Source organism: Herpailurus yagouaroundi, unplaced genomic scaffold (genome assembly GCF_014898765.1).
Source record: "Herpailurus yagouaroundi ecotype Mexico unplaced genomic scaffold, PumYag 188, whole genome shotgun sequence".
NCBI lineage: Eukaryota > Metazoa > Chordata > Mammalia > Carnivora > Felidae > Herpailurus > Herpailurus yagouaroundi.
The window spans coordinates 21,943,977-21,965,030 of NW_024412419.1; the positions used below are offsets into that span (position 1 = coordinate 21,943,977).

A 21,054-nucleotide genomic window follows, 5' to 3' on the forward strand; every position below is an offset into this window, starting at 1 on the left:
GGCTTAATGCGCGGCGGGACGGTGCGCTGTCCTGCACACAGCGAACAGCTCTGTGGTTTCTATGTTTCATGCTCCAGCCAGAACGAATAAATCCTGACAAAACGTTGGTTAACTGACCTAATGAATATCCTTCACATCAGGAGAGCAGTAGGGTTTTACCGGCGCCCCCAAGACACCGAAGGGAAATCTGGAGCAAATAGCGAAAGTAAGCCCTCGGCTTTGCAAACTGGACTTGCGCCTTGCAACTGCAGAGCACATGTGCGTGCCCGCCGCGCACGGGAAATGCGCCCAGCGGCCCAAGGTTGCGAGCAGGATCTCAAAGCGTCCTCAATCCTATAAAAGCCACGGGGGGTGAGGAGATGTGGTTTTTTTGTTTGTTTTGTAAAAAACGGAAATGGAAGGTAAGTGTATTGCCCATTTCCTTTGTCCAGAGTTGGGAAGCAGGTTCTTTGCCCGAACTTGTTTCCGGCTTCCTTTGTTTCTGTGCGGCTTGGAGGGACTCGGCAGGAGAGCTCCTTTTATAAAGCGGGGTGGGGAGCTTTCCCCCAAATCTAGATCTTGTCAGAATAATGTGGCGTTGGTAAGCATTAGGGAGGAATTGGCAGGCGCTGGAGACAGCGGAGCCTTCGATAGCTCAGTTGGTAGAGCGGAGGACTGTAGTGGTACGAGTTGCGGCAATCCTTAGGTCGCTGGTTCGATTCCGGCTCGAAGGACTTCGTATAATCTTTTTAGCTTCCAACTCAAGCCAATCAAGTCGTAGGGAGAAAGTTTCACTCAGAGGCCCGCTGTGGATTTGCAGGAGCACAGCAGATGTTCGGTGAAACACATGTGCAGTAAGTAATCAGTGTACGATCCAACCCTCTTCTGTGTTAAATGCGAAGATATGTTATTACCGTTGCTTACGTGTGATTATTATATGCCTGCTTTTAAAAATCTTGCCCACGATCCCCCTGTACACTACTAGATAAAGGTTTTGAATTACGGTCGGTCCTCGGGTCAGCGGCCAGCCTAGAACAGCCTGTAAGGCAAAAGGAAGAGAGGCGGCAGCAGGCGGGGGATTAGCTCAAATGGTAGAGCGCTCGCTTAGCATGCGAGAGGTAGCGGGATCGATGCCCGCATCCTCCACTGAGGCTTTTTTTGCCCCTTGTATCAGTATCAGAGGATTCCTGAAGGGCGGGAGATCCGCTGACCCAGGAAGGTATTTTGTAATACACAGAAGAGCGCGGTGCGCAATGATTAGCTTCGCACATCGTCCTTTTATTTTGCAGGTGAGTCTTCCGGTTTATTTCTTGGTCACTTTTGTCTTGCCCTCCTCCCAGCGGGCAGGCGGTTAACCGTCTTCTGAGAAGACCCCGGTAGAACCCTCTGGCCGGATCTGCCCGCCGAGCCCCCAAAAGCCACTGGCTCAGGTACCCGCTAACGTGCGAGGGAACCCCTGCGTGCTGACCAATGGCAGCGAACCTTACTGGGCGGGTAGCCAGCTGTATCAGCGGCCAATAGGCGAAAGACTTCTTGTTTCCTGGCAGAGCGGGGTCCCGGCACCGCGGCGCTCGGGTTTTGTTTGGGTCCTGGGTGGAGGACCCGGGTGCCGGGGCCCGAGGTGGCGCCTCGCTAGCGGGAGAGAGAGCGGGATCGCCGGCCCCGAGAGAGGTGAGGGGCGCTGCGTGGAGCGCGGGCCCCGCCGGCCCCGGCCCCGCCCCCTTCTCAGCCCCTTTCAGCCCGGAGCCCCTCTGGAATGCCATCCCGCCCCACGGCCCGGCCCGGCCGACCCCTCCCCCCCCGCCCCACTCCCACGCCCGCACCTCTGACCCCCCCAGTCCCTGCCCCGAGTGTGAGACCCTGTCGTCCATTCATGCCTCCGAACCCCGCCCTGCCCAGGGCGAGCTCGGTCGGTGTGAGGTGAGGGTCTGTCAGAGTCGAGGGTCGAGAATCACCCCCTACCCCCACGTGGGTCTCTACCAGCCACGTTTTTAGAGGTGCTCAGCATACCCGTCACTTACCCACAACTATTGCCAGCGTAGCTTTTTCAGGGACTCCAGTGCTTTGCAGGGCGGGAGGGGGCTGGAGACAGACCCATGCCCTAACTGGCATTGAGCTACAGTTTCCAGGTGAGCAGGTGGCTTCTGCCTTGTTTCTTTTGACTTGGCAAAGGCCACCGTTTTCTAGGCATAGGGTAGTGACAAAAAAGGAAGAACTAGCCCTTCCAAGGGTTCAGGGGAGCCACAGACGAATGCCTGGTCAGGACTTGTGAGGACAGAGGAGTGGAGAGAAGCAGCTGCCCGTTTAAACTTAGAATCTTGGCTCTCTCCGCTGCTCTGCTCTGCTGGAGATCGGGGAGCCAGTCTAGGAACAAGAGATCCAGAACGGCCCGTTTTTCAAGACGGCCACGTGCTGTGGTGGGTGTATCTGGGTAGGTTTGAGAAATCTGACCTCTCCAATGTTATTCTCTAGTCTTTTGCAAAAAAAGCTTGGACTCTAGCGTTTCTCAACATTAGTTAAGCCATGGAGTACTTCATTTTGGGTAAGCCAAGATGTAGTAAAATGGGGTCCTTTTAGGTCAGTTCTAGCCCTTTGTGTGGCGTTAGACAACTGCTTTCTCTTAGCCTTTGCTAGAAGGCCACTTCTGCCTTTTCTGAGGTGGAAAGAGCCTCTTGTTTCTTAGGGCATTTCCTAAGAAGAGCTTTCATTGATCAGGAGATACCCAAAAACCTTGTTTTCATTTTTCTTCCTTCTTCCTACGCCACCCCCCACTCTCCCCCAGCTCTCAGGGCCAGAGTGGGCAGGAGGATGCTTTCCCAGCCTCACCATGGAGCTGCGCTGTGGGGGATTGCTGTTCAGTTCTCGCTTTGATTCAGGGAACCTAGCCCACGTGGAGAAGGTGGAATCTGTGTCTAGTGACGGGGAAGGAGCAGCAGGTGGGGCATCAGCCCCCACCAGTAGCATCGCCTCTTCTCCTGACTACGAGTTCAACGTGTGGACCCGACCAGACTGTGCTGAAACGGAGTTTGAGAATGGGAACAGGTAAGGGGGAAAGAGGGGAGCGTGGAAGAAGGACAAGAGAGGAGGTGGCCAAGGCCCCAAATCCAGGCTCATTTCGCTGTCTTACTGTTCATACCGTCAGTACCCTTCCTCTCCCTCCCCTCCTCCCTCCTCCCTCCCCTCCTCTGTACCGAACGGGCCTTTCCCAATCTTGCTCGCTCCAGCTGTTTCACGTAGCCTGTCTCCAGCCCTCAGTATATAATGACCTATTCCTCCTCCTCTGGCCCTCAGGTCATGGTTCTACTTCAGTGTCCGGGGAGGAACTCCAGGGAAACTCATCAAGATCAACATTATGAACATGAATAAGCAAAGCAAGCTATACTCCCAGGGCATGGCCCCCTTTGTGCGCACACTCCCCACCCGGCCACGCTGGGAACGCATTCGAGATCGGCCCACCTTTGAGGTAAGTTCTCCATGAGGGAGAAAGACAGACTTGGGTGCTAAAAGCAGAAGAGGGAAAGAAGAGAGGAGTTACCCTCGATACAGAGTACCAGGCAGGTGGGACGCCAGGTTTTGGTATCAGCTTTCCCTCTAGTGCTAGCTGGAGTCCAAGATAAGCCCCTGCTTCAGGAAGCCCAGAAGGAGCCAACTGTCATATGGAAAGTCCCAGAGGGAGGGAAGTCGGGCATTGTGTTGAGGGTGTAAGGTCCGTTCTTGGCGATCCCAATAGGATCTTAGTTCTCACACCAACAGCCCCTCCCTCTTCCTCCTCTGCTCCTCAGATGACAGAGACGCAGTTTGTGTTATCCTTTGTCCACCGTTTCGTGGAGGGCCGTGGGGCCACCACCTTCTTCGCCTTCTGCTACCCCTTCTCCTACAGTGACTGCCAGGACTTGCTAAACCAGCTAGACCAGCGCTTTCTGGAGAACCACCCTACCCATAGCAGGTGCCAACCCCATCCTTACTCCTGCCACCCAGTCCTCGACCAGACACCACCTCTGCTACTTCTGGAACTTGCCCCAGGAGCCCCGAACCAAAATGTCACCCGCTCTTTTTCTGTGCAGAGTGTGGGACTTTGGGTGCCTTTGACCAATATGTTTCTGTGTGACCATGACCTTAGCCTACCGCTACCTGCATTCTACTCACCCATCTGCCCAGTTCAAGCCTCTTAATATCCCAGCTCCCATCAGTTGCCCAGAACTTAGCCCCGCCATTGCCCAACACACCTTTTTTTCTGTCCCGGCAGAGGGTGAGTCTGTGTACGAAGTCATCACATAGTAGAGAGCCATAAACTGGGGAGAAAACAATAAGTTCATCCCGTCTTGTATTCTGCATTCTACTAATTCAGACGACCCAAATCCTCAGCCTCTTTTAACACTCTGAGGGACTCTAAGGCCCCAAAGGTTAGCGTGAAAGACCAGATCCTACAAATCCTAGGCCGGGGATGAGGCTCACCTCTTGCTAGGATTTTAGGGACTTCTCGTGGCTTAATCGTTTTTATCCCCATAGCCCCCTGGACACCATTTATTACCACCGTGAGATCCTTTGCTATTCTTTGGATGGACTTCGTGTAGATCTGTTAACGATCACTTCCTGCCATGGGCTTCGAGAAGATCGAGAGCCCCGTCTAGAGCAGCTATTTCCTGATACCGGCACCCCCCGACCCTTCCGTTTCACAGGCAAGAGGGTGAGTGGGAACAGCATAAAGGTAGCACCATGGCCTTTCCGTAGCTCCAAGCCCTGTGGATAGCTTAAGGCCATGTTACCTCTGGGAGTCGTGGCCGCATTCGGAGGCAAGCAGGGCTGCTCCCAGCTCCACTTGCAGACTCAGCCAGCTGCAAATCCAGTGGCTCTTCCTGCCCGCCCCCCATTTACTGTTAGAGAGGACATACCAGGTAACTGGCCTAATGACCGCTCTCCTCTCCACCTCAGATATTCTTCTTAAGCAGTAGGGTACACCCTGGGGAGACTCCATCTAGCTTTGTCTTCAATGGCTTTCTGGACTTCATCCTTCGACCTGATGACCCCCGGGCCCAAACCCTGCGTCGCCTCTTTGTCTTTAAGCTGATTCCCATGTTGAACCCCGACGGTGTGGTCCGGGGCCACTACCGGTAAGCAGCCTCCCCAGCCTGTCAGGATTGTTCCCGGTCCCCTTCGTGTCCTCCACCTCCGTGAAATACTGTCAGCCTCTCCTTTAACTTCTCCTGCATTCCCAGTCCTCTTGTACCCGAACAAGGGCAAGCCCATCTCGTTGTCCAGGGACCAGAGAAGGAATGTGGCACATCTAGCGGCGCTCTCTGGAAGGAGCAGAGTTAGAATAACCGCAGGTCCATCTGGGTAGAGGGAGCCGTGCTTAGTCTCTGTGGTCGGGGGGACAGCCCACCAAGGAGAGGGCCTGTTCTCAATCCTTTCCTTCCTAATGCAACCTGGGCCTCTCATTTTGCAAGTCAGTCTCCCCCAGGCCCCCTTTCATCTACTCTCATGTCTCCTTCACCGGCTCAGCGCTCTAGACTCTGCTTCAGTCTCTGTTTTCCTATAGCACAGACTCGCGTGGAGTGAACCTGAACCGTCAGTACCTGAAGCCCGATGCAGTCCTGCACCCTGCCATCTACGGGGCCAAAGCTGTGCTTCTCTACCACCACGTGCACTCCAGACTGAACTCCCAGGGTCCCTCTGAGCACCAGCACAGTCCCCATCTCCCTCCTGATGCTCCCCTTTCTGACCTTGAGAAAACCAACAATATCCAAAATGAAGCTCACCTTGGGCACGCGTCTGACAGGGATGACCCTGAAGGCTGGACACAGACCGAGTCGGCAGAACAGAAGCCCAGCGGTGTGTGGATTATGCCACAACGGTCCGCTGAGGTTGAGCAGCCGGCCCCCGACACCATCCCCCCTAAAGAGAGTGGCGTCGCTTACTATGTGGACCTGCACGGACATGCTTCCAAAAGGGGCTGCTTCATGTATGGAAACAGCTTTAGTGATGAGAGCACCCAGGTAGGAATCCAGAGTGCCACGTGAGTGTGGGAAGTGTTGCAGGTCAGGAGATACAGGTTAGGCCAAGGACAAAGGGAAGGTGGTCTTGTGACAGGAAGGCCTGTGGCTGCAAGAGGTATTCTACCTCCAAACAAGCTTCAAAGGGCCAAAGGGGGATGGCACTGGGCCTTTGTGTCTCAGTCTTTACATCATGACCTTTGAACGAAGACCAAGCTGTCAGCATCGTGGTGTTTATTCTACAGTTTGGGAAATCAGGGGAAAAGGAAAAGTTTGCATTGTGGGAGAGACGAAGCTAAGAGCTTAAAAAGAGATAGAACTGTACCTTTCCAACACCTGGAAATAAGGTCAAGCACACAGTGACATTTTCAAAAAACATGGTATCTGCCATGTATTTAGTCACATGGCCCCCTGCATGCCATCTCTTCCTTGCCCATTCCTTCTTTCTGTCTGTCTCTCCTGAATTGCCTTTTTCCTCCCTCACACAGGTGGAAAACATGCTGTATCCAAAGCTCATCTCCTTGAACTCAGCACACTTCGACTTCCAGGGTTGCAATTTCTCAGAGAAGAACATGTATGCCCGAGACCGCAGAGATGGCCAGTCTAAGGAGGGAAGCGGCCGGGTTGCAATCTACAAAGCCTCAGGGATAATCCACAGGTTGGGGGGAAACTGGGATATAGCTGATGAAGTAACTTCCTTAAAGAAAACAATACCCAGTCTAAGTTGTTTGAGGGGCAAGGGACGGCCCAAATCTTCTCAAAAGACAGGCTCACCATTAGCATTACTGTCTTTGGCCTGAGAGTCTGACTTTTCGGGACTTCTCGGGTACATGATATAGTGCCGAGGTCAATTGCTAGTTCCTAAGGATTAGCACTTTGTTTGTATCCACTGTTTTCCAAGTGATTATTTCTTAGACCGCCTAGGCTGTCCCCCATGGTTCTGTCCTGATTTTTCCAGGCAGGACACTAATAAAGGTCTCTGTGTCTTAGCTACACACTTGAATGCAACTACAACACCGGACGCTCAGTTAACAGCATCCCTGCCGCCTGCCATGACAACGGGCGGGCCAGCCCCCCTCCCCCGCCGGCTTTCCCCTCCAGATACACTGTGGAACTGTTTGAACAGGTATGAATACAGGGGATACCTGGGGAAGAGGGGAACCCCAAAGTCTGGAATGGTCTTCACTCCTGCTGCCTAAGGCCCTCTGAAGAGAGGCTTACCACCGTCACCATCTCACCGCTGTGGTTATTTTCTGCAGTTAGCATAGGGGCAGGCCCCTGACTCTGATGGGATTGGGACGATGAGTAGGCACTATTTCTGACCTCATACCACAGAGAATCCCCAGCACATCTGAGTCAGATTCTTTGCGTCTTAAGCTGGTCTTCTTCCTTCTATTGGGTTTGTTCACTCCTACCTAGGCTTAAAAGCACCACCTCTGCAGTGGTCTTTGAGGACCCCAGGGTCCTAGAGCACGCGAGAGAAGGAGAAAGAGCTGCAGGTTATAGAAGAGATTGAAACGCCTTCTCCTGCTGGGAGAATGCCTTCCTGGTGCCAGCCAGAAAGCCCACTTGCTCTTGCCCATAAAGGATGAGGGTCCCAAAATGAGCAACGGTTTAGGGAACGGCTTTAAATCTGCCGAGATAAATAGCCCTGGCACAAAATATAGCCTGCCCGCTGAGGAAATTTGGGGCCGGGCCTCCCCTTCCACTGTGCTGTGCAACCCCCTCCCCAACATAGCAGCCTGGGTTGGAAGTCCCAGATGCTGAGCCAAACTGGACTACCCCACAGGTGGGACGAGCTATGGCCGTTGCAGCTCTGGACATGGCAGAATGCAATCCATGGCCCCGAATTGTACTGTCAGAGCACAGCAGCCTCACGAACCTCCGCGCCTGGATGCTAAAACACGTGCGCAGCAGCCGCGGCCTGAGCAGCACTGTGAACGTGGGTGTCAACAAGAAGAGAGGCTCTCGAACTCCACCCAAAAGTAACAAGTAAGACCCACAGGGTGGAAGGAGGAAAGGGTATGAAAGTGGAACAGGGCTTTAGAGCAAGGAGTTCCAAGGGGTTTGTGTTCCTCCCCTATCCAAAAGGACCACATGGTGAGTATTTTCAGAGCAAGTTAAAATTGGTAAGATTAGTACATTTTTTTGAAAATGGGATCCTCTTCCCTCTTCCCTGGAGCTACAGACTTCCTAGGCATCTGGAAACCAGGCCAGGGGATTCCCTGCTCCAGAGCCCGGCACAAAATTAAATTTAATTGTGGTGGGGGTGAGGGCAGGTCTCGGTTTCCAGGGGTTGGGAATGACCAAGAGGTCCAAGGGAATAAGGGGGGAATTCACTAAGTTAAGCTGCTCCGAGACAGCCCCGCAGCCCTTAGTATGTTTTCTGCAGGAGCATGTCTTTGCGAACAAGGGCTCCCAGGCATCCTGAGATCAGCTGGTATGGCCCAGGTTAGATACCCCATCTGTGGACACAGATCCCTCCCTTTTCCCTTGCAGTGAGCGCCTTTGCCTTTTTCGCCCAAGGTGAAGCTTTCCTGAGCATCAGACCTCAGGGAAAGCCTTGGGACACAACCTCCCCGGCCCAGGGCTAACTGGCATCTGCTTGCTTCTTTGCAGCGGCTTGCCTGTTTCCTGCTCTGAAAATCCCTTGAGCCGTGCACGCAGTTTTAGCACCGGCACAAGTGCCGGTGGCAGCAGCAGCAGCCAGCAAAACTCTCCACAGATGAAGAACTCCCCCAGCTTTCCTTTTCATGGCAGTCGGCCCACAGGGCTGCCAGGCCTGGGCTCTAGCACTCAAAAGGTCAGCCACCGGGTGCTGGGCCCCGTCAGAGGTAAGCCAGTCTGGGAGCCCCTGCAACAGGTGTTCAGTTGTTTGGGGAATTGCTGGGGGAAATGAGAGCTTGAAGATACACACTCTTGGCTGGGACCAAGGGGTGAATCAATAAAAGTAGTTTATAGCAGAATCTGCAGCCTCTCCTGCGACCTTGGTGTTCCCTGCGCCATGAGCCCCAGAGCAGTACTGTGTGTGGCACAGGCGGGAGTCCTGGGTACCTGGGCTTCAGCACGTGCTGGGAAGCAGCGGGATTTCCAAGAACAAAACACTAGCTGCAACAGGGCCACACTGAAATGTGGAGCCTCCATGTCAGGAATGGTGTCAGACTGTCTTGTCAGGAGCAGTGTAAGGAAATGTCCTCACAACGCAAATTGTAGCACCGTAGAGATGGAGAATCCTATCCAAGGTCTCTATGGGATGAAACTGTTCCTGGCTTCAGAGCCTGTTCAGAAAGCGGTGTCAGAAGGATTCTAAGTCTTCCAGAGAAAAACGGAACAAGTACAGACAGCTTCTGTTGGAGGCTTACAACACAACAGTCTGGCCCCTCCCAGCAGTCACCACAGCTGCTCAACTGTGCATCAATACCCCTGGGGTTGGCTTGATGAGACCCTGCCTGATGAGAGATTCTGAGTTCAGAGGTATACCAGAAACAGATGGGCTTTTAGGGACAAAGAAGAGGAAGAGACCATGGAGCCATTCCTTGGGGGTGACTCAGACTTGGGTGGGGGGAGATTGTTGTAGTGCCACTTCCAGAAATACACGAAACCTCAAAGCGGTATTGTACGTGGCCTCTGGGCTGGAGACATCCTGCCAGAGTTTGGAGGCTTGTAAGCTGGAACTAAGAGGCTGGGGGTCTTCAGGCCGCACTCCTCATTAGCACTCCCTGGTAGGGACCCAGAGGCATGCCCTGGGTCAGTGGCTGTGGGAACCTGACTGCACCCGCTGGAGCAGCCACAGGGGAGGGAGCATTGGTCCTTAGCAGCTTTGACCAGTGAGACCGTTTATCCCTCATAAGCAACACAGTTACCGCTGCTTCTATTCCGAGCCCCATTCTTTGAGATTCTCCCTTCATTTGGAGAGGATGCTTTTGTACAGCGTTGTTTGAAGGAGAGTATTAAAATAATAATGCCACGTATTTAAATAGCATTAAACAGCGAACAAAACAGTATCACATATATATATTTCATTTAGTCCTCACAAGGACCCTGTGGGGTGGATGGTATTTCCATTTCTCTGATGAGAAAACTGAGGCTGTTTAAGGGCGACTTGTCCAAGATTTCATAGCTTAATATTAAGTAGCAAAGTTATTCACTAATCATTATTCAGACTTCCTCTAATTTCTTTTCCTTTTTTCTTTCTGTTTTTTTCCTTTTTGTCAGCCTCTCATACCTCTTCACTCATAGCTCCTGGGAAGGAATGTCAGCGTCCTAAATTCCCCTTCCCTGACTACAAAAGAGAAATAGGAAAGAGTCTTCTCTAGGCCCAGGTCCTCACTGGAGGATTCTAAGCAGTTTTTCGTTCGTATTTTATTATCGTCCCCACCCCACCCCATGCAGAGTGCTGTATGAAGCTCCGTCAGTGAGAGACATGTATTCTGTGTCTTTGTTACTTCCCCAAATAACGAAGAGAAAAGGTGCATATTCAGTACTAAATACTTCCTGGTTGGCTGACTTTAAATTTAATAGGGGACACAGGACAGTGAACAACATAAAAGCACACACTCGTAAACACAGGGCACTTGGGGAGCCACCGTCATAGAACACTCAAGAGTAAGTAGCCAAAGAATGTTCAGTTGAGCGAGGATTTTGAAGAATGGATGGTAGCATATGGCTTGACAAAAACATTCCAGAGATGAGAGTGGTAGCCAGGGCCAGTGCTGCTGCGCAGAGAGGACAAGAAGCAGACAGACCTAGCTGGTGCAAAGGGCCAAGCCCTTCAGCACAGAAATTAGGTGGAGAGAGGTTGGAGGAAGAAGTTGACATGTCTGGAAGACAAAGATGATCAGTTAACTGAGACATAGGACAACGATTGTGTGCTTCAGAGAATGGTGGGAACGAGAGATTTATGTCAGAGTGGCCTGTGAACTGTATGTATTGGGTAGGTGGGGGGAGGGGAATCCTCACAGTAATTGATAATGAGATAACTAATGGCTATACCAGGGTCTGGAAAGGAGAAATATATGCATCAGAAACAGGTAGCAGGATTCAGTGATGGTGGAAGAGAGGCAAACTAAGAGTTTCAAGGTTACAAGCCAAAGGAGAGAGTCGTGGTGATGTTAAGACATTGTTTGGAAGAAAAAGTGTTGAGTTTATCTATTTCAGACATACTTGGATGTCATGGGCTATCTATACGGAGATGTCCTGCAGGCAGAAAAAAGAGCCAGCCTGTAGAAAAGGTGACATCAAGGTTGGATCTAGGCATCAGCCATACGCAGGTGCAGGTAAAACAAGTGAGAAGTGATGTCCCCCCAGGTAAATGAGCTAAGAAGCAGAAAAAAGGAGCTGGCGCCAGGAAGAGACACCCTGGGGACTTGAGTAAAACTTGTGAGACCTAACAAACTATGTGTCTAAAGTCAAAGGGTTGAGAAGAGGGTTACTAATTCTATCAAACAGGAATACTGGAAGGAGGTGAAAGGTCAGAGCGCTGGAATCTTGACTCCAGGTACTACAGTTTTTGCCGCTTCATCTCCTAGAGTCTCCAATAGGACTCTAGGATTGGAGACTAGTCCCGGCTTAGGATAGGGACCTGCGGCTTTATTTGTCCGGTTGATCTGTCCTATAGCTTTGTGCTGTTTCCTGGTTCTGCACATCCGGTTCTATGGCCCCTGCCACATCTAGTCATACTTTGTCTTCTGACATAGGAAGAACACAGCTCCTGTATCTCTGAGACCTAACTATAAAGCGGCTATACTTTCCAAACCCAAAACTGAGATTGTGATCTGACAAAAGATTTTTTTCTGACTTGTAAATTTAAAAGAAAGTTCCCACTGATGTATAAAAATCGTATCACACTTAACTGTATACTTAATTCATGACTATCCTTTATTGGCTAGAACAGAGCATAAGACAGGCTATCCAGAAAATTTCAGAAAAGAGCTAGGCAGCCCAGCCAGAAGCTTAAAGCAGAGGTTAGGGAACTAGCCTGGCAGGTTCTATTCTCAAGACTGGAGGATGAACATTTTAGGAGGCCAACGAGCAAGGCAACTCAGGGTGAACAGGAATGTTCCTGAGACAGGAGACTGCAAGAGCCTCCAAGGAAGCTTGACCCCACTCCCACCCCCTGACCGCAGTGCCAGGAGCTTCTTTACCTAGTTGCCCCAGCTGCAAAACACCTCCTGAGCAGCACCTGCCCAGTTATGCAGCCGAGTTCCAGTTCGGCAGGCACAGAACGGCACACAGCGTTAGCAGCAGCTGTTGCTGCAGAGGAAAGCAAGCTCACGGGAAGAGCTTATCCAGTGACCGAGTCAGGGAAGTAGGAAGTTGAAAGCCTGCAAGATACTGGTGCAAAACAGAGCTTGAAGGCAAGCCGGCTGGGGTGAGGGTGGATAAATCAACCAGCTCCACCTGTCTGTTATGTAGGGCATAGGACTAAGGTGAAGCTGGTGGGGCGCCCAGGACTCGGGGTCGGGAGTGCACCCTAGGTGTCTCATCCTAGTCCTGGCCCTGGATTCAGGCAAGTCTCACCCAGTAACTGAAACATATTCCCTGGCCCTATGCCTATCTGGTGGGACCCTGGGGTAAAAGACAAGGGGGCAGTGTAAAAACGGAGGCTGTCAGCTGTCATCCCACCACAGCCACCGTCCTCCCTCCCAGCTCTGGCACTTGCATCCGTAGTTACTAGAACTCTTTCCTGGCCTCTGCCATGCCATGGCTCAGCCGACGGGCTGCTTCTGGTAGAGCAGCTGAAGTCCGATGGTGAGTGGAGGTTCCTTTGAAAAGTGAGTCAGAGGACAGAGGAAGAATGCCTCCGGCACCATCACTAACTACTTTTACTTTTTCCACTGCAAACAAGTTTTGTGGTTAAGAGTAGATTAAAGCTTGAGGGCAGGAAATGTCTCCTAACACATTTACTGATTCCCTTGGTGCCTTGCATTTATTTATGATCAGTGAATACTTGTTGAATGGAAAAGATAAGAAATTGGGAGCTGAATAAATGCTTGTCTGACCTTTTCACCCCTTAGAGGGCATAAATCAGGTCTGTGATTATCCCAGGGATTCAGTACGATCTAGGGTGCTCCGTGTAGGGACAGTTCAAAGATGCCAAGTCAGTAACTGTTCCTTTAAATTTTGAGACCTTTAGAATAAACCACTCTAACTCCTACACTGGGGAGGTCAGTCCGGCTCTACCTCAGACCTTTGCCCCAGGATTATCCTACTCCCAAAATGGAATCTACAGTTGATAACCATAAAATACAATCTCACAACCTCTGGAAGCACAGCTGACTCACATATCACTCTGCACTCAGCCTCAAGCCACTGTTTCTATAGCTTAGAAGCAAGAAATAACAGCTGGGGTTCCTCCCTTAAATTTTTGTCTCAGTGGGAACGGAGTAGGCCTGGATTATACCAGGGGCCAAAAGTCAAAACATGAGAAATTGGGCTGTGTGCTCACATTGCCAAATTTACAGGGAGGCCTGGCCAGGCTTTAAGACAGTCTTTTAAGGGACACCTGGGTGGCTCAGTCAGTTGAGCATCTGACTTGATTTCAGCTCAGGTCACAATCCCAGGGTTGTGGGATCGAGCCCTACATTGGGCTCTGCACTAAATGTGGAGCCTGCTTGGGATTCTCTCTCTCTCTCTCTCTCTCTCTCTCTCTCTCTCTCTCTCTCTCTGTCTGCCCCACCCTCCCCCAGTGCACACTCATGCTCTCTTAAAAAAAAAAAAAATCATTTAAGTGAGGGTTAAAATGCTATTTTTAAATGCCTTATCCTTTCCATATTAGGCCTCTCCTAAACCAGACTGGTCTCCTGTCCTTAAAACTCTCATTAGGGGCAGGATCCTTGAGTTGTATCTGTAGTATCTTTCCCATAATATGTACATTCACACTGACATTTTTTACATCATATGCCTGTTCTGCTTCATACCTTCCTGAGTGTTGCTCAGTTTCTTGCTACAACCTAGAAATGTCCTAAAGGCTTTCATTCACTTTCTTACTTGCTCTTTCTTACCTTTCCTGGGGTGGGTAAGGCTTCATCCTTAACATGATTTCAACATGCCTCTGTGTAGAGATACCCAGATCATCAAGAAACCCACTATTTCCATCCTTGATCAAGTTCATTTCTGCCTGCTATGCACTGTCATCTGGATATCATCCTGATATCAGTGTTTTACTGAAGAATCACTCAAGGCTAGGTTCTACAGTATTTCTGAGTCATTGGTGGTAGGTAATACTTCAGGTTGACTGTGGCCATGAGTCTCTGACTTCTGTCCTTTCACTGTGTATCACCTCTTTAGTACCCTAAGGTCTGTTTGTTGTTGTTGCCTGTTTACTATTGACTTACAATTGACAGGTCTGGTTAGTTTTGACTCTTGGCTCTAATTGGTACTCTAATTGGTACCCAGCCCTTCAGCAAACTCCTCAAAGCTAGAGTAGCTTCTGTCCTGAAATCTCTCCCTTTCTTCTATTCCTTATTCATGTGTCAATTTTTTAAAAATTTGGTTTGGGATTTCCAGAAGTAGTCTTGTCACTGCTGACTACTGCTCATTATAGCTGGCCAAGATTAAGTTATTGTCACCTACTTCCTGAATTAGAGGTATTTTGCATCCAACACACATTACTTTGTTAGAGGCCAAGTGGCATCCTGGGACCTCCACTGAATTCAGCTCCACAAAGCTTAATAGCTCATTCAGTCTGAGAGCATTTGGCACCTACCATCCCTCTGTGATGAGACAGACCTGCCAAACCCGAGAGCCTCCCTACACCATCCAGTCACCGTCTGCTCTCAGAACTTGTACCGGTGAGGCTCTAGCCAGAGTGGACCAGAAAGAGCTGCCCCACGGGGAATAAGCATATGTCCTTAGACTCAGATTATTGAGCAGCCCATGGTCTATGGTGGGTGTCTGCTATTCAGGAAAACAAAACCTTTACTAGCGTCTCTGGTTTTCTAGGCAGAGTTTTGTAGGCACCAGGATATACAGACTGGTATAGACTGGAGAAAAGTCCTTACCCTCAAGAGATTCCAGTTTCAAGCAGAATACTAGTTAACAACTACTGAGTACTATGTACCAGGCATGATTATAAGTACTTGACATGTGCTAGCTTCTTGAGACAAAAACCATAAATCATTACTAGCCAAGTGAACAAAGGACAATAAAGCAAGGGAGAACAGTCGATTCTACCTGTGATGGTCAGGGAGGCTTCACAGAGGTGACATTTGAGATGGGACATGTTAAGTTGTTCAAGGTTTCACTAGAAGAGGAAACGGACATTGCAGAGGAACCACACAGCTAGCAGCTACAGGGGCTGTAGCAGAGAGTTTGAAGGATCAAGTCAGCATCCTACCAAGGATGGGCAGACTGGAATCACAGTGGATGGAGCTCTGAATGCCACGGTAAAGGGTTTAGACTTTATCCTTTATTTTTTTATGTTTATTTATTTTTGAGAGAGAGAGATGCAGACAGAGCATGAGTGAGGGAGGGACAGAGAGGGAGACACAATCTGAAGCACGCTCCAGGGTCTGAGCTATCAGCACAGAGCCTGATGTGGGGCTCAAACCCACAAACTGCAAGACCATGACCTGAGCCGAAGTCGGATGTTTAACTGACTGAGCCACCCGGGTGCCCCTAGGCTTTATCCTTTAAAAGACCTTCAGTTATCTCCTCCTTGCCTGAACCAGATGACTTTTGATCAGGTCTAGGTTTTGGAATAATTTCTGGCACCGGTGTGAAAGATGGGACTGTAAAAGGGAACAGATTCAAGCTAGGGTGACAAGTGGGGAATTTTTTTCAGAAGCCTGAATGAGAGATAAAGACCTATAGCTGGACACAGGCCATGGCAAGGGAGAATGAAGGAGGAATCCAAGCAAAGGCAGAGGCAGAATTGTCTAGATTTGGTTAAACACAAATCTAAATATGAGGGAGGAGTCAGAAGATGAAACAGGTTTCTAGGACATTTTTCACCAAGGTAAGGAGAAGAAAAGGAAGGATGGAAGAAAATTAGTTTTGCTGGGGTCATGAGAGACCGCCAGGTAGAAATGCCAGTGGACCACTGAACTGTAGTTCAGGAAAGAGGGCTCCAGAGCAGCTTGGGAGTTTGGAGTATGCACAGCAGGAGGGGACCAAGGGTACAATGGGGGAGGGGCACTGGCATTTGGGGGCAGTAAGAGTAGTTGAAGAGGAGTGGTTAGAGGCAGGAGAAACCTAGGGAAGCTACTTCAGAAGCCAAGCTCAGTAACTTCTCGGCCAGAAGAATGAACTGGCGAGCGAGCAGGGTGGTTAGCCACAGAGAGGCGGATGAGGGCTTGCTGTGACCCGGGTAACCGGAGTAAGTATCAGAGGTCTTTCTACCCACCTTAAATTTACTTCCAGAGAGGAGTGCTGGTGTGATGACAAGTGCGAGAACCAGCAGGGCAGTGGAGTGACAGGGCCTCACTTACTTGCCCTTTTATCTCCTTGTGTCCCTTCCACTCAGAGCCCCGAAGCCAGGACAGGAGACGGCGGCAGCAGCCACTGACCCATCGCCCTACTTCAAGCGGCCTGGCCCCATCCCCAAATCCTGCTAGTTCTAGCCCAGCAGCCTCACACAACATGGGTTCCTGCCTACTCCCCAGCTCACTCAGCATATCAGGTCTGTACCTACTGCCACCGAAATCTGGGTTGGCCAGCCTCCTTCCTTCCCTACTACCCAGGGTGTAGACCAGACTCCCTGCTAGGCTTAAACCAATCCCTTCAGCTCCTTTCTTGACTTGATGCAGAAAGTTAATGCAGGCCTCTCCACACCGGGGGCATCCGTTATCCTCCTGGATTATCCTAAACCCGTAAAGCACCCATGCTCTTGTACAGGAAGCTGGAAGTTAATGGATGTCTTTGTATAATAAAATAGCTATTGTTTCTTGAGCATCTATGTGGCAGGCACTGCTCTAAGCACGTTGTCTCACTTAATCCTCAAAGGTGAACAACCTGAGTACCTGCTACTTACTCAAGCTTCCTGGCTCCAGGAACTGGGCAACATTAGACAAAACCGAAGAACAAAAAAAGGCAGAGGCCTTTCACCTGTCATCACAGCAAATGCTGTGTGACCGCATCATCCACATAAAACCCAGGCCACCTGCTGTCCTTTTAAGTTATACACCCAGCTGTGTAAAGGACTGGACGGGAATGATTCCTAAGACTCCAGTCCAACATCCTCTAACTCCCTCAGAGCCCACTACTCCCAACCTGTTAACGGTCTTCAGTGGGTAGCCCTTGTCAGTCTATCATCTTGGGTACTGACTTATCCTTGAGCGCTTACTCATTTGGATGCGACAGGCCCTGAAGTCTATAAATTCAGAGTAGTTCAGCTTGATGGGCTGTGGCTCAAGTTGCAAGTTGCTACTCCACTCCTTGGACCCGACTAGAGCATGCCGTGCTTCTCAACCAGGGGCCATTTTACTCGCTAGGGAACATGTGGCAAGGTCTGGAGACATTTTTGGTTGTTACAATGGGGAGGGGACAGAGGAAGAAGAAATGCCATCTAGTAGGTAGAGACCAGAAAGGCTATTAAACATTCTGCAATGCACAAGACAGGTCCCCACAACAAAGAATCATCCAGCCCAAAATGTCAATATTGCCAGTTTTGAGAAACCCTGTTCTAAAGGAAGTTCCCTCTTCTTCTCCACGGCTCCCTACCCTGATAGCAGTTTTCTTTGTTTCCTAGGGAGCAGCTGCTCATTCCTGTCCTCAGGCGACAAGCCAGAGGCTGTCATGGTGATTGGGAAAGGGCTGCTAGGGACTGGACCTCGGATCCCCTGTATCAGGACACGACTGCAGGTAACATTTTTGTGTCTTCCCCAAACCCCAGTGTAACAACGCTCACAGAGCCCAGCAAGGCACTGTTCGTCTGGGTAGCGGGAGGGAAAATGCTCAGCACTGCTTTACAACCTCCCCCGGCCATATCAGAGAGCTGTCTGGTGCCCGTGCCTGTCTGTCCAGTACCCCCATCCCTCAGCCAGGTCTCTTGCTTGCTTCCAACCCGCGTCCCTGCCAGATACACCCCAACCTCAGCCTGCTAGCTTTGGCACTGCCCGCCCCTGCCCTTAGCTTCTCCTCTCTTTCTGCCCAGACCTGCCCGAGGAGAGTTCCCGCCAGGAGGGGTCCCGGATTCCCCAGGTAACACATCTGGTTGCTGCTCCTAAGAACAGCTGTGCCACCAACTCCCAATTCAGTCCAGATTTCTCATGTTAAATTGGCTAAAGCGGAGTACAGACAGAGACCGGATGCGTGAAGCCTAAGCTGCTCTGGCAGGGACTGAGGCACAGAAGGCTCTGAGAGACCCACCAATTCTCCAACCTCTTTCCAAACACTGCTTCCCTATTCAGCCAGATGTCAGCCATAATACAGCCATGGAGGTTAAATGCTAGATCCTTTTGCCTCCCCTAGTTAAGTATGACTTAGAGTGTATAGTCATAAACTGAACCTAAGAATTCTCTAGCTATTATCCTGCCTTACCCTCTCAGCTAGGGACAGTGCCCAGAAATTCAAGGTCCCAGTACCGGTGTTGACCCCTGTCCTACACTCTTATGCACGGAAACTCTAGAAGCAAACCCAGAAGCAAAAAAGTTAATGGAAGAATCCAGCCTCTCAGCCCACCCCCTATCCACACAGGCTAGGCCCAGGTTGGGCCGGGGCTCACCGCCGACTCGCAGAGGGATGAGAGGCTCTTCGGGCCCCACATCCCCTACACCCCGGACCAGGGAGAGCAGTGAGCCGGAACCAGGACCCAGCTCTGCACCAGGGTGAGCACCCGGGTCCAGTCCCTCACCCCACCTCTCACTTCTGTCCCTTCATTCCCATTTCTGTGCACATTCAGGATCATTTTCTTCCTTCCCTAATCCCTCTGACCTCCAAAAGACTAAAGGTACTTTCATTAAGAATCTAGTCCCTGATTTTTTTCCCATCATGGCCTCAGTCTTCACTGCAAAGGACAAGAAAACAACTCCTTGTTAGGGGCTAAGGCCTAGGAGCCGCCGCATTTCAGCATCAGCCCAAGGTGCAGTGCTCAACCCACCTATCATTACCCATCTCCCCTCTCTCATGTCCAGCCCCTGTCAGAGTTCTCACAAGCCTGATTCCTCTCTCTTCTCTGTTGCAGGCTGCCTCATGCCGGGCCCCCACGGCCCCGCTCTGCCCCTGCCTTTTCTCCTATTTCCTGTAGTCTATCTGACTCCCAGTCCCGGATACGTTACAGCGGGGGGCCTTTGGGCCAGCCTGAGGTTTGTTTTGTCCCTAAATCACCCCCACTCACTGTTTCTCCCCGGGTCTGATGCCTCCACCTCCATGCCCAGGATATCGCCCCAAGATGGGGTACACAGTGAGAAATGTGCTAGCCTCCTCCCTCAGCTGTTGATTCCATGTGACAACCATAATTCCTATATGAACGGACAGTGAATACCAGCCACACTGTTCTGAGACATCCCAGAGCATCACCTTGAGACAGCACAAAGCAGAAACCTGCTACCCCATCCCTCCCTCCACAGCACAAGATTTTGGGACCACAAAAAATATATATCTATATTTTTATATTGGGGGGAGGGAGTAGAAAAAGCCCCTATACTGGGCCCTACTCAGTGGCAGCTTCTTGTTCCATAGGATTAAGGAAGACTTTGAGGAAATAAAAGTTGTTTGGAAAAATCCAGGTGTAGTTGCTTTGTATGTTGTGATGGGTAGAGGGATGAAGTGAAGTGTGAAGGCCCCTCACACCCTCCATCTTGCCTCAGCCTATGTCCTGGAACCCTAGAAAAAAGGGGGAAAGACCCGAGGTAAGGAAAATGCTGCAGCTTTCCTCTGGGGAAATCCTTCAGGCATCCACTCCCATCCATCCTGTTCCCCCTTTACATTTCTGACCAACACTTAAGGTTCCCCACCCTACCCCACCTTTCTTGTCTAGGGCTTGGGTCTGCAGGAGCCACCCTAACTCAGTGCCTCTTGCTCCAGAATTCTACATCTTTACACCCCCCCCCCCGCCTCCCCCTCCCCCCCAAATTCTGCCTAAATAAAAGCCTCAACAAGCTTGGAGAAGTGAGGACTCCTTAAGTCCCCCTTAAGTGAAGAGCCCAAATCCTCATACTTGGATGCCATCCTCAGTACCTTTACTCCTCTCTGTGTCAGTGTCTCCTAGTACCCAAAGGCCCAACTTGGGCATGGGGGTACCACGAAGACGGGGGCAGAGGAGTAGGAAAGTCACCCCCATTCTAGCAGGTAAAGGGCGGGGCACTGTAGGGCATTCCCTACTGTGTGCGGATAAAGGGGCTCAGTTCTGGACTGTATCATGCTTGGCCCGGCACTTTCTGATTTGAAGTTTCGAACCCTGCAGGCCCTGGCGCGGCCTCGCCACTCCACTCTCCGGGGGCTGGGCGCTGCAGCCCCGGACCGTTACCTGGGGCGGAGAAAGCGCCACTTTCATTCCTGCTTCTTGGGATTGTTGACGGCCACGTAGTGATAGAGAACCACAAGCAGAAAGAGCGACACGCCCAGCATGTTGGCGAAGATGGCGAGCTGCACGTCTGTGATCATCCTGCGGAGAAGAGGAGGGACTGGGCCTGGGGCTGGCGCATTCCTCGCCCAGGCCGGGACCCGTTCTCGCCCCCTGGACCAGCCACCGCCGAAGCGCCGCTGAGCGCGCTTACGCGCCTCTCACCTGACCAGCTGGGCTCAACGCGGTGTGGTCTGCGCACTAGCTCCAGGTAGGAGTTCCGGCCCGGAAGTTGGTAGCGCGAGCGCAAGCCCAAACCAGGCACTTCCGGCCGTGCTGCTCGGCCGGAACGGGCTCTCTAGCCCCGCCGTCTCGCCTGCTCCCCGAGGCGCCTCGCAGGGGCGGGGTCTCGGGCGGGGCTGCGGCCGGACTGCCCGCCGCAGGGGGTGGGCGAGCCGCGGGCGCGCGCCACAGGCGGGCGGAGCGCAGCTGGCCGCAGCTGGCGCAGCAGGGGACGCGGCAGAGCCGTGGCCGCCTCCCCGAAGCCCAGCGGCGGGCCGGGGCGAGGGTGCGGCGGCGTGGTAGGGTGAGAGGCTCGGCCTGACCCCTAGACTTCGACCCCGCTTCCTGCCTTGGCCC

At 51.5% G+C, this 21,054-nt stretch overlaps 2 protein-coding genes and 2 non-coding genes across 8 annotated transcripts; 3 read left to right on the forward strand and 1 right to left on the reverse strand.

The window, feature by feature from the left end:
- Nucleotides 1-344: 344 nt before the first annotated feature.
- Nucleotides 345-19,636, forward strand: AGBL5 (AGBL carboxypeptidase 5). Of its 5 annotated transcripts, none has more exons than XM_040496280.1 (15): nucleotides 345-1,409; nucleotides 2,762-3,021; nucleotides 3,271-3,442; nucleotides 3,762-3,925; nucleotides 4,489-4,666; nucleotides 4,912-5,090; nucleotides 5,519-5,975; nucleotides 6,461-6,630; nucleotides 6,963-7,098; nucleotides 7,762-7,964; nucleotides 8,592-8,806; nucleotides 16,438-16,593; nucleotides 17,662-17,774; nucleotides 18,609-18,739; nucleotides 19,096-19,267. In XM_040496280.1, exons 2-15 carry the CDS (start codon nucleotides 2,807-2,809, stop codon nucleotides 19,265-19,267), a joined length of 2,661 nt encoding a protein of 886 aa, XP_040352214.1. In that variant the 5' UTR covers nucleotides 345-1,409; nucleotides 2,762-2,806. The 5 variants fall into 5 exon arrangements, with proteins under 5 accessions (XP_040352214.1, XP_040352213.1, XP_040352217.1 ...); XM_040496279.1 differs by lacking the exon at nucleotides 345-1,409 and adding an exon at nucleotides 1,527-1,650; XM_040496282.1 differs by lacking the exon at nucleotides 345-1,409 and adding an exon at nucleotides 18,067-18,113 and having other exon boundaries at nucleotides 2,807-3,021; nucleotides 19,096-19,212.
- Nucleotides 624-713, forward strand: TRNAY-GUA (transfer RNA tyrosine (anticodon GUA)). Its single transcript is given in 2 exon segments — nucleotides 624-660; nucleotides 678-713. It is a non-coding gene; the product is annotated as a tRNA-Tyr (tRNA).
- Nucleotides 1,053-1,125, forward strand: TRNAA-AGC (transfer RNA alanine (anticodon AGC)). The gene has a single exon. It is a non-coding gene; the product is annotated as a tRNA-Ala (tRNA).
- OST4 (oligosaccharyltransferase complex subunit 4, non-catalytic) lies at nucleotides 19,508-20,773 on the reverse strand. Its single transcript, XM_040496284.1, has 3 exons — nucleotides 20,641-20,773; nucleotides 20,380-20,517; nucleotides 19,508-19,736 (listed from the first exon to the last, which is right to left on the reverse strand). The coding sequence occupies exon 2, from the start codon at nucleotides 20,514-20,516 to the stop codon at nucleotides 20,403-20,405; it is 114 nt and encodes a 37-aa protein (XP_040352218.1). The 5' UTR covers nucleotide 20,517; nucleotides 20,641-20,773; the 3' UTR covers nucleotides 19,508-19,736; nucleotides 20,380-20,402.
- Between the last annotated feature and the right edge of the window lie 281 nt (nucleotides 20,774-21,054).